Below are 14,427 nucleotides of genomic sequence, written 5' to 3'. Positions count from 1 at the left end.
TAAGTATATATTTGTTAGAAAGATCTGGGAAGACACATACCAAATTCATCTAGGGAAGTAGGAAATAAGCCAGATTTGGAGAAGTGACAGAGGAGTTTAGTCTTGCTTTTAATGCATTGGTTGTTTTTTCAAAAGAATATATTCATGCATTGTTTATACCAATTCTTATGTTTTACAAAAATTAAAATATACTACTAGTAGATATATTTGCTGAGTAAAGAGATTTGTTAAGAAACTTCAGGACCACATTTTCGTCCAGTCAAAAGTCAATAGGTATTAACATTACTTATTTAAGTATAGTAAACGTTAGTCACAGGGCGTTCCAGCCTTCTGGCCATATAGTGGAATCTGACCAATGATTTCCCAGATCACATGTTTATAGTACTTTAATATGGAAAAAAAATTAAGTAAATTAAAGATGTAGAAATTTCAACACTGTTTAGATTAGAGTTGAAATACAGAGCTCAAAACAAACACACAAGGATTATCTGCATTCCAAATCTTAGGTTACAACATAGTATAGGAAAAAAAGAGCATAATTCAAGTTCACCTTTCTAAATCCATCTGCTCTCTCTTTCTGGAACACCCATCATTATAGAAGAAACTATATACTGAGAGACAGCCAGTCAAGGAAACCAGGAGAAGGAGGGGGCGGGGAGCAGAAAAGGGTGAAGCCGGAATAATTCTAGAAATGGCTTCAATGGAAATTTTTTTAAAAAGCCCTCTCCAGGCAGTTTTTATGGTTGCAAGGAAATATGAGTGTTTTAAAACAAAACAAAACTAGATACAGTAATTCTAAATACCTCTTTTTAAAAAAAAAAGAATAGTAACTTCAGCCCGGCAGGTGTGGCACAGAGGTTGAACATCGACCTAGGATCCAGGAGATAGAGGTTAGATTCTGGGCCAGGGCACATGACGGGGTTGTGGGCTTGATCCCCAGTGGAGGGCGTGCAGGAGGCAGCCAATCAATGACTTTCTCATCACTGATGTTTCTGTCTCTCTCTCTCTCCCTCTCCCTTCCTCTCTCTGAAATCAATAAAGACATGTTTTTTAAAAAGAATACTAACTTCAGAGGTGGCTCAAAAAATACTAGACAACATAAATGAATAATTTATAATTCGATTATGGTTTTGTGTTGGCATCTTACTACATATGTAGTAGTATTCTACAACATCACTAAAAATCCTTATCATTGTGTATATTCCCATATTCCCATACAGAATTATATGTAACATGATGAAGATACCTAATTTTAATTGAAACAAACTTACTGTATAATCCTATCCACCTCTTTGAGTCCTATTAGGCAGTATTTAAGCTCTAATTAGAGTATCAGAACAGGATAGAAAAATATCTGTAATGAAAGATAATACCTCCATTTTTAATGTTTCTGAACATTCCTGAGACAAAGAGAAACATACATGCACCTGGCAAAATACTACTGCATTAAGAACAGTCTAACACTTGTATAATTCAGTGATGTAACTAAATCATAGGAAGGAGACATGCCAAGAGAGTAAGTAAAGCTTTGTCACGAGCACCCCATAATGGGCATTCTTTGTACCACAGTGTTATCAACCTTGAACTTAAACATAACAATGTTTATAATGTATCATTTTAAAACATTCCTATAATATAGTCAGAGATACAATCATTTACTTTAAAGTCCATACTGCAGATAGACAATAAAGTGAATGAAAATCAGATTTATATTCTTTGTCCTGGTACAGCTTACTTAACTAAGTAATCAAAACATACATAAGTACTGATGAGGCAGCAGAGAAGAGTCTGAATTGCTATTTATATCACTGAGCCTTAGGAGACATACAAATTTTTTCTATTTGTATGTTTTACATTGATGAGAAAAAACTCTACCAGTTTGGAAATCAAAGAAGGTGAAAGAAAAGAAGAAAGTCTTATTAGAATTATTGAAAAGCTAAACATCACAGAATATACTATTTTCAAATCACATAACAGTACATTTGAAAATTTTATTCTTCAGTGGAAAAATTTACAAATATACAAATTTATGTATATAACTGTACTGATTTTAATACCTTCGAAGATATTTATAAAGTTTTATTTTTAAATTAATTATTTGAATAGATAATGCATTCACAGTTTTAAAACATAAAAATACATTGAAGAGTCTCTCTCCTCCTGCTCTCTCCTATCCCTCCACTGCTACCCTCTTGATTTTTTATTTTATTTTTTTACATCCCCAGGACTTATTTATTTTTAAATTTATCTTTGCTGTTGAACATATTACAGATGTCCCCTTTTTATCTCCTTGATTTCAAATATAGTGCTTTTAAGGTGCCTGAAGGAGAGCAACACGCAGTGGAGCAGAACATGGTACTAAAGAAACAGGGCAGGGACTGGAGCTAAACTGTCAGATTGAACATCTCTGCCACCCTCTAGTCACCTCCAACACCTGGGGAAAGTGACTTACCCTCTCTTATCTCAGTTTCCTCATTTGGATGCTTTTTTCTTTTCTTTTTTAGACTAGTCAAGTACAGTGGTGTGGATGCTTTCTATGGACTTAAAGTAGTGCCCCAACTCTCTTCAAACTCTCCCCAATGTAACTTACTATTAGGAGTCTGAGGTACATCCCTTGGAACCTCTTCTATGCATTTACAAACATATACTGACCTCTACACCGCTCTCTCTAACCTGCAAAGGCATCTCTATGGCTTTCACTAGCATTTCTCAGGTACTTCTAAATACTTCTTGTATTTCTAGTAATTTTTGCATTCTCTGTTGTTTAGGACATAAAGGTTTATATATTTTTAATGGATATTTTCTTTTTTTTCTTTTGTTGGTCAATATAATTCCTGTGTTCCATTTCATTGTTTTGGCTTTGAATTACATTTGTCTGAGATTTAGAGTATCACATTCTTTTGGGACAGCTTTTCCCCACTCCTTTATCCTTTATCAGAAATAGATCACTTCAGCCCTAGCCAGTTTGGCTCAGTGGTTAGAGTGTCGGGCCGCAGACTGAAGGGTCCCAGGTTCGATTCCAGCCAAGGGCAAGTGCCTCAGTTGCAGGCTCCATCCCTGCCCTAGTCGGGGCACATGCAGGAGGCAACCAATCGATGGGTCTTTCTCACATTGATGTTTCTCTCTCCCTTCCACTCTCTCTGAAAAAGCAATGGAAAAAATATCCTCAGGTGAGAGTTAAAAAAAAAAAATAGATCACTTCAGCTGCTGTAGTGAGACTGAACTTGAGGTGAGTGGGGCGTGGCAAGAGGAGAACTATAAGGAGGCTAATTTCAATAATCCAGGCAAGAGATGATTATAAATCAGACCACGATGTTGCACTGGAGGTGTGAGAAATGGCTGGATATGTTTTGAGCTAAAAGGATGTTCCTGCATTGGCTACAGGGCTGAAAGAACAGTAAAATATGACCTGAACATTGTTGCCCGAGCAGCTGGAATAACAGAGTGAACAGAGAAGACAGGAAAGTGTAAGCCTGGGGGCAAGAAAGGAAGTTCAGCTATGCGCAACTCAAGTGTAGGACGTGTATTTGTTATCCAGATGGAGATGTTGTGTCAACAGCGGGTACACAAAAGTCTGGAATTTAGGAGCATCAGCATCATGACCGGATTACTTCTGCTGTGTGACTTTGGCTCCCATTTTGACACTTGCTCTCTCCTTTGATCCTATTCGTTTCCCATCCTAGGTTCCCCAATGTGAGCCACGTAGTATCCTTTCAATATGTCCTTTTCTGCTTAAATCAGCCAGAGCTTCTACTGATAATGACGAACCTTCACTAATATCATCATTAAGTCAGGAGCAAGCTAGTTGTAAGCTGTGAATGGCTTCATTAAAACAGAAAAGAATTAAGGGTAAAGTCTTAACTGCTCCAAGCTGAATATATCCCTTGGCAAAGCCCATATATTTCCACAGAACAGGCAAACTAAACCGCAGCCCAGCATATAACTAATGAACTAACTATAAATAATCATTAAATTCCTCAAGTTGCCCCAAGTTTCTACTTGCTATTAGCATTTTAAGTCCTTAGGAATTAATAACAGTCTAACTTATAAGGAAACCCAATTACAAAAGGACAAAAGTAACAAAAATCCCAAATTAATACATGAAATTAATGAGATATTACTCTATTACGAGGATAAATTAAGTCCATTTTTAGAAAAATGAGAATAAATTTCTGCTCTGGCATCATACCATAACCTTTAAGATATATTACCACATAAAATACAAGAAACCAATCCAGAGAAAACCACAATTAACATTTTGGTTTATTTTCTTCTAGTCTTTTTTTTCTATGCGCACACACGTGTGTGTGTGTGTGTGTGTGTGTACAGAAAAGCAAGCCCATACTAAATGCCATTTTATATCTTGTTTTTCATTTCCTTCATATTATTAAATATTCTTATATTACTAAATATCCCTCATATTATTAAAGGCATATTGTATATGCATTTCCCTCATATTATTAAAATATTCTTCAAGGACATAATCATTTTAAACATTTGTATAAGAGTCCATCATATGAATGTGCCATGATATAACCACTACCCTACTGGTAGGCATTTAGGTTGTTCATAACTTTTTACTACTGTAAGTAATGCTATAGTAAACAGTATTATACATAAAACTTTAAATTCCTGAACTTAGAGACAGTATTTCAAAAGACACTTTTTTGGAACAAATGTTTAGAAATAACTTAAATATCAACAGAGTAGATATGGCCCAATAATGCTGCTTGATTATGAATTTAAATAAAGAAAAAATACACATGATATAAAAATTATAAAGCACAATTCAATTCAAACAAATGTCTATCAAACCTAATAAGCATTTCCTTAATGAATCAAATGAAGTTTTCCTACCTTCTGGAATTTTCAATACTGCTATCTGTGTGTTATACACAAGTGGATCACTCATCAGTAATTTATTGTGAAAATATCTAGCATAGACTAAAAACTTGTGGACTTTTAAAGGATTTGTAATCTATTCTCACATAATTACAAAGTACTTCAAACCAGGATTGCTATAAACAATGTCCCATCAAGCATGAATTAATATGCCTATTAATAAAAAAAGCTAAACATGGCTTTCTTGACAATCTACTAAAATAAAGAGAATAGAAAGGTACAGAGAAGCATAAAAAGTAGGGCTTACCCTAGCCGATTTGGCTCAATGGTTCGAGCATCGGCCTACAGACTGAAGGGGCCCACGTTCAATTCCGGCCAAGGACACGTACCTCGGTTGCAGGCTTAATCCCCGGCCTCAGTCAGGGCGCAAGTGAGAGGCAACCAACTGATGTGTGTCTCTCACATCGATGTTTCTCCCCCCCCCCCCCCCCCAACTCCCTCTGAAAAAGCAATGGAAAAACTATCCTAGGGTGTGGATTTAAAAAAAAAAAAAAAAGTAGGGCTTAGTTTTAACCATCTCTAAAAAAGTGGCAGTCCCTGACCAGATGGTACTGTTGGTTTGAGCTTTGTTCCATACACCAAAAAAGGTGGCAGGTTCAATTCCCAGTCAGGGCACATACCTCAGTTGCGGGTTCAATCCCCAGTCAGGGAGTATATGGGAAGCAACCAGTCAATGTTTATCTTTCACATCGATGTTTTTCTCTCCCTCTCTCTTCCTTCTTTTCTCTCTCTCAAATAAATAAATAAATAAATAAATAAACAAATAAATAAATGTCTCCTCGGGTGAGGATAAAAAAATTAAAATTAAAAAATTTTAAAGCGGCAGAGCTAATAGAAAAAAGCATGCTACTATGTTAAAAATAAAAAATACCATACCTATAAAAAGAGTTAGTAACCCTCATGGAAAAACTGATCTGGGAAAATTTACCACAGTGAAATTAAAGTCTATATTTCATTCCTAATATCATAGTAATTTGAAAAAATTTTGCCTTATGTTTGAATTTAGACATAAAAATTATCACCTTTTAACTTCATGAATAGGATAAAATATTTTTTAAAATATTCTTTCATCAGACTCATTTATTTTTACATCAAGTTATCAGAGATATGACATTCCCATTATATTTCTATACACACAAGAGTCTGATTGAATTTATAAGTTCTTAGTTTATTGCTTTCCCTCTAAGGCATTCTTAAAGATATAAGTCCTAGTATATGCTGATTCTAAAAGAAATATTTACAAGAAGCACACTTCTGATCACTATATATATATAGACATTGAGTCAGCAGAAAACCTTCTTATTAACTACCAACAATTCAAATATTTGAATAAAGGTTTGTACCTGCCTTTAACTGGCCAATGATAATATACCCCTGTATAACAGTATTCTAAAACAACAAAATGTTATACTGTATAACATAATAATATATTTTATTGTTAATAATGGTCAAATTTCTCCTTTTGTACATAAAAAATATAAAGTATAATGCATAAACAGCCTCATATTTAAGCTTACAGACTAGGAAAGTCTTAAAAACACCACAATTCAAATCTCACTACTATCCAAAGTGTTATTCAGAAATCTTCCTCTGTTAAATAGTTAACTTGGATTTTGAAATGCTTTATATAGAGATTTTTATTGTCATGCCATTTTGAAGGAGTAGGATTTGAACCATATCATAACAGAACCTGATTTCACAGCAATTTATTAGGTAAACAAGCTCCATGTAGCTAATAATTATATGCAGAATATGTTACTCAGCCATGATAGGGAATTTCACCAACATAAATCTAACATAAATAAAAACAGAAATTTGTTTTTATCTCTAATAAAACAATTGCTGGTGAGCACTTTAACCATTGTAACTTAAACCACTGTGCAATTTCAATTATGAAATAATTTTAGTGACCATCACATGAAAATCTTCCCATAACCAACATTTTCACAAAAACGGTACCAAAGCATTACAGCTCAGTTCTGAACAGGACTCACCAGATTGATCAGCCTTCTCATCGCATGCTCATGAGAGCAAACACATTCACAGGGATCAAATCCACCCTCTGCCATGATTACCCAGCTTGATTTAACTTGACTGTTTCAATCTAGGAGGAAAGAAAAAATATTTTAAGACTACCATTCTGAGTTACTCTTTCTCTTGAGCTATGAAAATTTCAAATATTATGCAATTCATAATAGTTCTTTTTAGTTCATATTTATTAACCTATATTTATGAATTTAGTACTAATCTTACATGAATTATGAATCTATACAAATGATTGGCTACCCCTTCTGCCATCAGATGGATTTCCTATAAATGTGAATGTCTTCAGATGCTCTGTACTGCCCCTACCTGTGAGGCTGATGATGCTAGAGACCCACTCTGTTTATTACTTCTTTAATTTTGTTACCTCCAGTACTGCTATGAACTGAACATCCCCCCTAAAATTCACATTTTGAAGCCTTAATCCCCAATGTGATGGTATTTGGAGGTAAGGCCTTTAGAGGTAACTAGGTTATGAGACTGGAGCCTTCATGAATGGGATTAGTGCTCTAAAGTAGAGACATGAGAAAAATGATCTCTCCTCTCCACCAAGTGAAGATACAGCAAGAAGGCATCTGACTACAAACCAGGGAGAGGGTCCTTCACCAGACAATAAATCTATTGGTACTCTGATCATGGACCACCCACACTCCAGAACTATGAGAAATAAATGTTGATTAAACCACCCAGTCCATGGTATTTTGCTATAGCAGCCCACGCTGACTAAGACAACTTTGTAGCCTTTATTCTACCATGAAAGCCCTCTGAAAGAAAGAAAAAATGAGGCTTCTAAAATGACCCCAAGGTGTGGCTTGGTTTTTTTTTTTTGGAGGGGGAGGGCATGAACTAACATGACAATAGCCAGAAAATAGCTGAAGATTTTAAAATATAAGAGTAACAAGTGGGAAGCCAAGATGTAATACTGTTGATAAATAAGATGGAATAGATCAATGGAACAATTCATAAATTAACTTAGAGGAATTCGGGTGATTCATTCATTGAAAAAATATTTAGCACCTGTGCTAGGCATCAGAAATATAAGTGAGCAAGCACTAATATAGTCCTCACCCTAATGGTGTTCATATTCTAATAGTGAAGACAGATACTAATCCAAATATTTTTAAAATTATAAATACAAACTTGTAAGTGCTATAAAATGTAAATGGGACAAAAGACTGCAAAGACAACCCACATAATGAGAGAAAATATTTGCAAATCATATATCTGATAAGAGTTTAATACCCAAAATATATAAAGAACCCCTCTAATTCAATAACAAAACAACCCAATTTTAAAATGGTTAAAGGACTTGAATAGACATTTCTCCAAAGATACACAAACGGCCAGTAAGCAGACATAAAAAAATACTCAGTTATTATTAATCATTAGAGAAATATAAATCAAAACCACAAGATTCCGCTTTATACCTATTAGGATGACTATAATTTAAAAAATGGAAATAAGTGATGTGGAGAAATTAGAACCCTTCTACATTGTTGGAGGGAATATAAAATGGTGTAACCTCTCTGGAAAAGTTTGATGGTTACTCAAAAAGTTAAGCATACAATTATCAATAACCCAGCAATTCTACCCTAAAAGCTTGAAAATAGGGACTCAAACAGATATTTGTATGCTAAATGTTCATAATAGCCAAAAGGCAGAAACCCACATATCCAACAACTGATGGGTGACTAAACAAAATGTAGCATATACATACAATGGCGTATTACTCAGCCATAAAAAGAAATGAAGTTCTGATACACGGATGAACCTTGAAAACATTATGCTAAGTAAAATAAGTCAGACACAAAAGGACAAATATTGTGTAATTCCACTTATATGAAATATCTACAATAGGCAAATTCATATAGACAGAAAGTAGAAAGGTGGTTGCCAGGGGCTGCGGGAGAAGGAATGGGGAGTTATTGCTTAGTAAATATAGAGTTTCTGTTTGGGGTGATAAAAAAAGTTTTAGAAACAGACAGTGGTGCCCGGCCGGGCGTGGCTCAGCGATTGAGCGTCGACCTAGGATATAGGCGATCAGGGTTCGATTCCTGGTCAGGGCACATGCCCGGGTTTCGGGCTAGCTGATCAATGACTCATCATTGATGTTTCTATTTCTCTCGCTCCCTCTCCTTTCCTCTTTCTGAAATCAATAAAGATATATTTAAAAAAAAAAAAAAAGGAAAAGAAACAGACAGTGGTGATAGTTGCAGAACACTGTAAAGTAATTAATGCCCCTGAATTGTATATTTTAAATTATGATTTAAAATGGCAAAAGTTGCCCGGCCGGGCCTGGCTCAGCAGTTGAGCGTCGACCTAGGATCCAGGCGATCGGGGTTCGATTCCCGGTCAGGGCACATGCCCGGTTGCGGGCTTGATCAATGACTCTCTCATCATTGATGTTTCTATCTCTCTCTCCCTCTCCCTTCCTCTCTCTGAAATCAATAAAGATATATTTTTTAAAAAAAGGCAAAAGGTGTTATATATATTCTACCACAATAAAAAAACAAAATCACTATGGTTGTCTAGAACTAGGGGCCTTGGGGAGAAATGGGGAGTGACTGCTAACTGATACAGGTTTTCTTTTGGGGTAAAGAAAATGTTCTAAAACTGATTATAGTGATGGTCACACAACTCTATGAATACACTAAAAAATCACTGTACTGTACACTTTAAATAGTGCATTGTATGACTGTATCTCAATAAAGCTGTTATTTAAAAAAACAAAAAAAAGATAAATAATGCCTAGGAAGCATATACAGGTTCTAAACTTATCTAGGGAGTCAAGGAAGAATTTACTCAAAAAGTCAACTTAAGAGTTGAAAATGGAAAGAAGGAATGGAAGACAACAGGGCAAGGTAGAGCAGGAGGTGTGGGGCTGGGGGCTGGAGGGCATTCTAGACATAAAGGAAAAAGCAGTATAGAAACCCTCTAGTGAGGAAGAGTATGGCATGATGGAGGAACTGAAAGAAAGCCACGATGTGCTGGAATCCAGTCAGCAAGAAGAGTGGTCTGAAATGAGACCAGAGGGGTGAAGGGGCCAGCCACACAGGGTCTTCAAGGCCATGTTCAAGATTAAGTCTTCACCCAAAGAGCAATGTGAAGCCCAAAAAGGGTGTTATGCTGGATGTGTTTTAAAAAGATCACCTTGGGCCCTAGCTGGCCTGAGGACTGAAGGGTCTCGGGTTCGATTCCAGCCAAGGGCACGTACCTCGGTTGCAAGCTCAATCCTCGGCCCCGGTTGGGGAGAGTGCGGGAGGCAACCAATCAATGTGTCTCTCTCACACTGATGTTTCTCTACCTCTCTCCCTCTCTCTCCACCCTGCTCCTTCCACTCTCTCTGAAAAGCAATGGAAAAAATACCCTCGGGTAAGGATGGATAAATAAATAAATAAATAAGTAAGTAAGTAAATAAATAAATAAATCAGCTTGGCTGCACTATAGGAAGAGATGCTACAGTCGCTATATAGAGAGCCTAGTCAAGTGCTCTTTCAATAGGTAAGTGATAATGGTGTTGCTATAGAAATATATTGGTTTGATTATAACATATAAAATCACTGGAGGGAAGACGTAAGTCCATAAATGGTGCTGGGAACAGCTGGCTCCCTACACTCATTGGTACGCCAAAACAAATTCTAGACACATGAGTAATTTGATTTTTAAAAATGAAGTCACACATAGAAATAGTCCACTATAGCAATGGATTAGAATAATGTCCACAAACTGACCCGTGACCTAACTGGAATTTAGAACATGATAAAGACACCATTTTAAACCACAGACTAGTTAGTAAATGGCAGGATAATTGTTGCTTATTTTTTTTAAATTGAAGTATGATATACACATAAAGGGCTGGAGGAATATGCATCAAACTTAGTAAGTGGTTGGCTTGGGGAAGAGAATATAATATTAGGAACAGACTTTAATTTCGTCAAGTTTTAAACATTTCTTATAATGAATACGTACTCAGGTATGAAAATTTTTAACATATAAAAAAAAATTAACATAAAAAGGTCACAAATCTATAACTATAGGATACATGTAGAAAAGCATAAATCTGAGAAAGAATAAAGGAGAGGATCAGTAATTTTGACAGCCAAAAATAATAAAAGTTTCTATAAACCAAACATATACCATAAACTAAAAAGACAGAGAATAGGGAAAACCCTTGTAACATATACCAGATTAATCTCCTTAATTACAGAGAACTCTGAAAATGAATATGAAAATGGCAACCTAACAGAAAATAAGCAAAGATCATGCTCACAGGAAACTAGAGAACCAATAAGCAAATACAAAATGGAAGTGCAAATCAAAAGAAAATATCTCTTTATCAGAAAACTGGTAGTAATTTGGATATCCATATCCAAAGAAGAATGCAATTTTTTTGACTAAAGATGCTAACAGCAACATTTTTTATAGAAGCAAAAAAAAAAAAAAAAAGGTAATGCAGCCATGGCCAGGTAGCTCATGAGTTAGAGCATTGTCCCTATACACCAAGGTTGTAGGTTCAATGCCCAGTCAGGGCACATACAAGAATCAATCAATGAATGCAGAAATAAGTGCAACAAAAAATCAATGTTTCCCTAAAATCAATACATTTAAAAAAAAATTTTTAAATGGTAATGCAAAGTGTTCATCTGTGTGGTTCTGATTAAATAAATGACAGTATAAGTACATCCTTTATAGCTGTTGAAAAGTATGAGGCAGATTTCTATGTGATGATTTGGGGAAATACCAAGTTAATACTAAAGCGAAATCAAGCTGTACAACAATCAGGGCAATCTACTTCACATTTGTTTGCCTGAACTAAAGGAAAGTAGGGATTGAAAAGGTTAAGTGGAGTTGCAGACTACCTGAGCTGAAGAGCCTAACTCTCCAAAAGTAGGAAACACCAAGTATAAATAAATGAATACTTCCTAGTTTTGTCTGAGGCCACTCTAAGTCCATACCTTTCTTTGAAAATTGATTAGCCTTCATGTTAGAGAACTGACTATACATACCCAACACAGAAAACCCTGAAAGTAAATATAATCCACCTTTAAAAGTAAAGCTCACCCTTGAAAGCCTGTTTCTCAACTGTCTTCAAATTGTCCATAAGGGAAAAAAGGACTCAGACTGCTGGTGTGGATATAAGCAACTGTCCACTTACAAATACTGGTCCTTCCTTCCTCCCTATCTGTGCCTCCCCAAGCCAATAAAATGCCAGTTGAAATTAAAAGATATTTTACTAAGATTCTTAAAAATGAAATTCAAGTACTAAAATGCCTAATACCTATCTAGTTCTGGGGCTTCTAAACAGGGAAATGTTAAGAAAGTACAGCAGGTCCTCCAATAACACTAGTCTGTTATAATATTGACGAGAAAAATAAATTGATTCCCAGCAGGGGCCACTGTCTGCGTGGAGTTCGCACGTTCTCCCCATGTCTGCACAGGTTTTCTCCCACATCCCAAAGATGTGCGTGTGAGGTGAATTGGTGTGTCTACATTGTCCAGTTAGAGTGAGTTAGAATGTGTGTGAAACATCGATGTGAGACAGACACACTGATTGGTTGCCTCCCCAACATGCCCCTACTGGGTCCGGGAACAAACCTGTGAACCCTAGTACACTGCTGGAGGGAATGCAGATTGGTCAAGCACCATGGAAAACAGTGTGGAGTTTCCTCAAAAAAATTAAAAATGGAACAGCCATTTGCCATTTGACCCAGTGATCCCATTTATAGGAATATATCCTAAGAATCCTGAAACACCAATCAGAAAGAATATATGCACCTCTATGTTCATAGCAGCATTATTTACAATAGCTAAGATCTGGAAACAGCCCAGTGCCCCTCAGTAGATGAGTGGATAAAAAACTGTGGGACATTTACACCATGGAGTACTACGCAGCTGTAAAAAAGAAGGATCTCTTACCCTTTGAGACAGCATGGAGGGACCTGGAGAGTGCTATGCTAAGTGAAATAAGCCAGTCAGAGAAAGATAAGTATCACATAATTTCACTTATATATGGAATCTAATGAATAAACTGATGAACAAAATAGACCCAGAGACATTGAAGTATGCAACAGACTGACATATTTCAGAGGGGAAGAGGGAGGGGAAGAGATTAACCAAAGAACTTATATGCATATATGCATAACCCAGGGACACATACAATAGTGCAATGAAGACCTGAGGAAGGGGCGGGAGCAGGGTGGAGGGGATCAATGGGGGAAAAAATGGAACTCCTGTGATACTTTGAACAATAAAGATAAATTTTAGTAAGAGAGAAGCCCTTGCCCGGCTGGGCGTGGCTCAGCGGTTGAGTGTCAACCTGGAATCCAGGCGATCAGGGTTCGATTCCCAGTCAGGGCACATGCCTAGGTTGCGGTCTAGGCAGCCCCATCAATGACTCTCTCATCATTGATATTTCTCTCTCTCTCCCCCTCCTTTCCTCTCTCTGAAATCAATAAAATATATTTTTTAAAAAAAAGAGAAGCCCTAGTAGGTTTGGTTCAGTGGTTAAAGCACTGGCCACCGCTGAAGGGTCTCAGGTTCAGTTCTGGCCAATGGCACATACCTCAGTTGCAGGCTCGATTCCGGACCCCAGTTGGGGTGTGTCCGGGAGGAAATGAATTGATGTCTCTCTTACATCGATGTTTCTTTCTCTCCCTCCCTCCCCCTCCCTCTCCCTCTCTCTCTTTCTGAAAAGCAATGGAAAAAATACCCTTGGATGAGGATTAAAAGAGAGAGAAAATGTAGGAAAAAAACAGAAAAAGTAAAAAGCACTTCTAAAAAAACAAAAAAAAAAAAAACAGAAAAGAACAGCTTAAGGGCAGGAACCTATCTTAGTCATCACTCTGTCCATAAACACCTCCCTCATTGAGTAAAGTACAGCAAGAATAAATATTTACTGAATTTTGCCAAGGTTTATTTTCTCTGTATCTATATATGCCAGGATCACATAAATCAACTAGAATTTTAAAGTATACATCACTTTTAATTAGCCTCTCCAGTAAAATAAGAAAATACATTTATAAATACGACATTCCTCATTAGTGCTATTCTTCTATGGAATTTTCTTCATGTAAACTTGAACTGTTTTAAGTACTATTCAGTTTTCAGTTAATAGTTTCCACTTAAAAGTACTTGTTTTTTAAAAAAAATAGAATGGAAACAGTTCTTTTGGCCAGGACCTCAGCACACCAACAGCTAAGCACTAGAGCAAAAAACTTAACCAATCCCACCCCACATTTAAAACCCCTGATGTCCAGAGACATTAAGAAGCTGCTCTATACAGGGCAAGATAGAACTGAGTTAATCAGAATCCCAGTAAATCAGCCTAGAAGAGGCCTTGGACAGAAAGTAATTTAAAACAATGCTTTGCCCTGGCCTGCGTGGCTCCGTTGGTTGAGCGTCGCCCATGCACCGAAGGGTCAGGGGTTCTATTTCCAGTTGCAGGCTTGATCCCCAATCAGGTATGTGCAGGAGGAAGCCAAC

General features: G+C 36.5%; 1 protein-coding gene across 3 annotated transcripts in view; it reads right to left on the bottom strand.

Moving 5' to 3' along the window:
• SMIM14 (small integral membrane protein 14) overlaps window positions 1-14,427 on the bottom strand; it is a 55,278-nt gene that overhangs the window by 21,647 nt on the left and 19,204 nt on the right. For all 3 annotated transcript variants that reach the window (XM_016206590.2, XM_016206580.2, XM_087827786.1), the window contains one exon: window positions 6,897-7,006. In XM_016206590.2, the coding sequence (XP_016062076.1) occupies window positions 6,897-6,971 (75 nt within the window). In that variant the 5' untranslated portion in view covers window positions 6,972-7,006. The remainder of the gene's footprint in view (window positions 1-6,896; window positions 7,007-14,427) is intronic.

This window comes from Miniopterus natalensis, chromosome 1, assembly GCF_054644295.1.
Source record: "Miniopterus natalensis isolate mMinNat1 chromosome 1, mMinNat1.hap1, whole genome shotgun sequence".
Taxonomy (NCBI): Eukaryota; Metazoa; Chordata; class Mammalia; order Chiroptera; family Miniopteridae; genus Miniopterus; species Miniopterus natalensis.
Note: the sequence above shows the minus strand (reverse complement) of the source record. Positions and strands in the feature narration are given on the sequence as shown.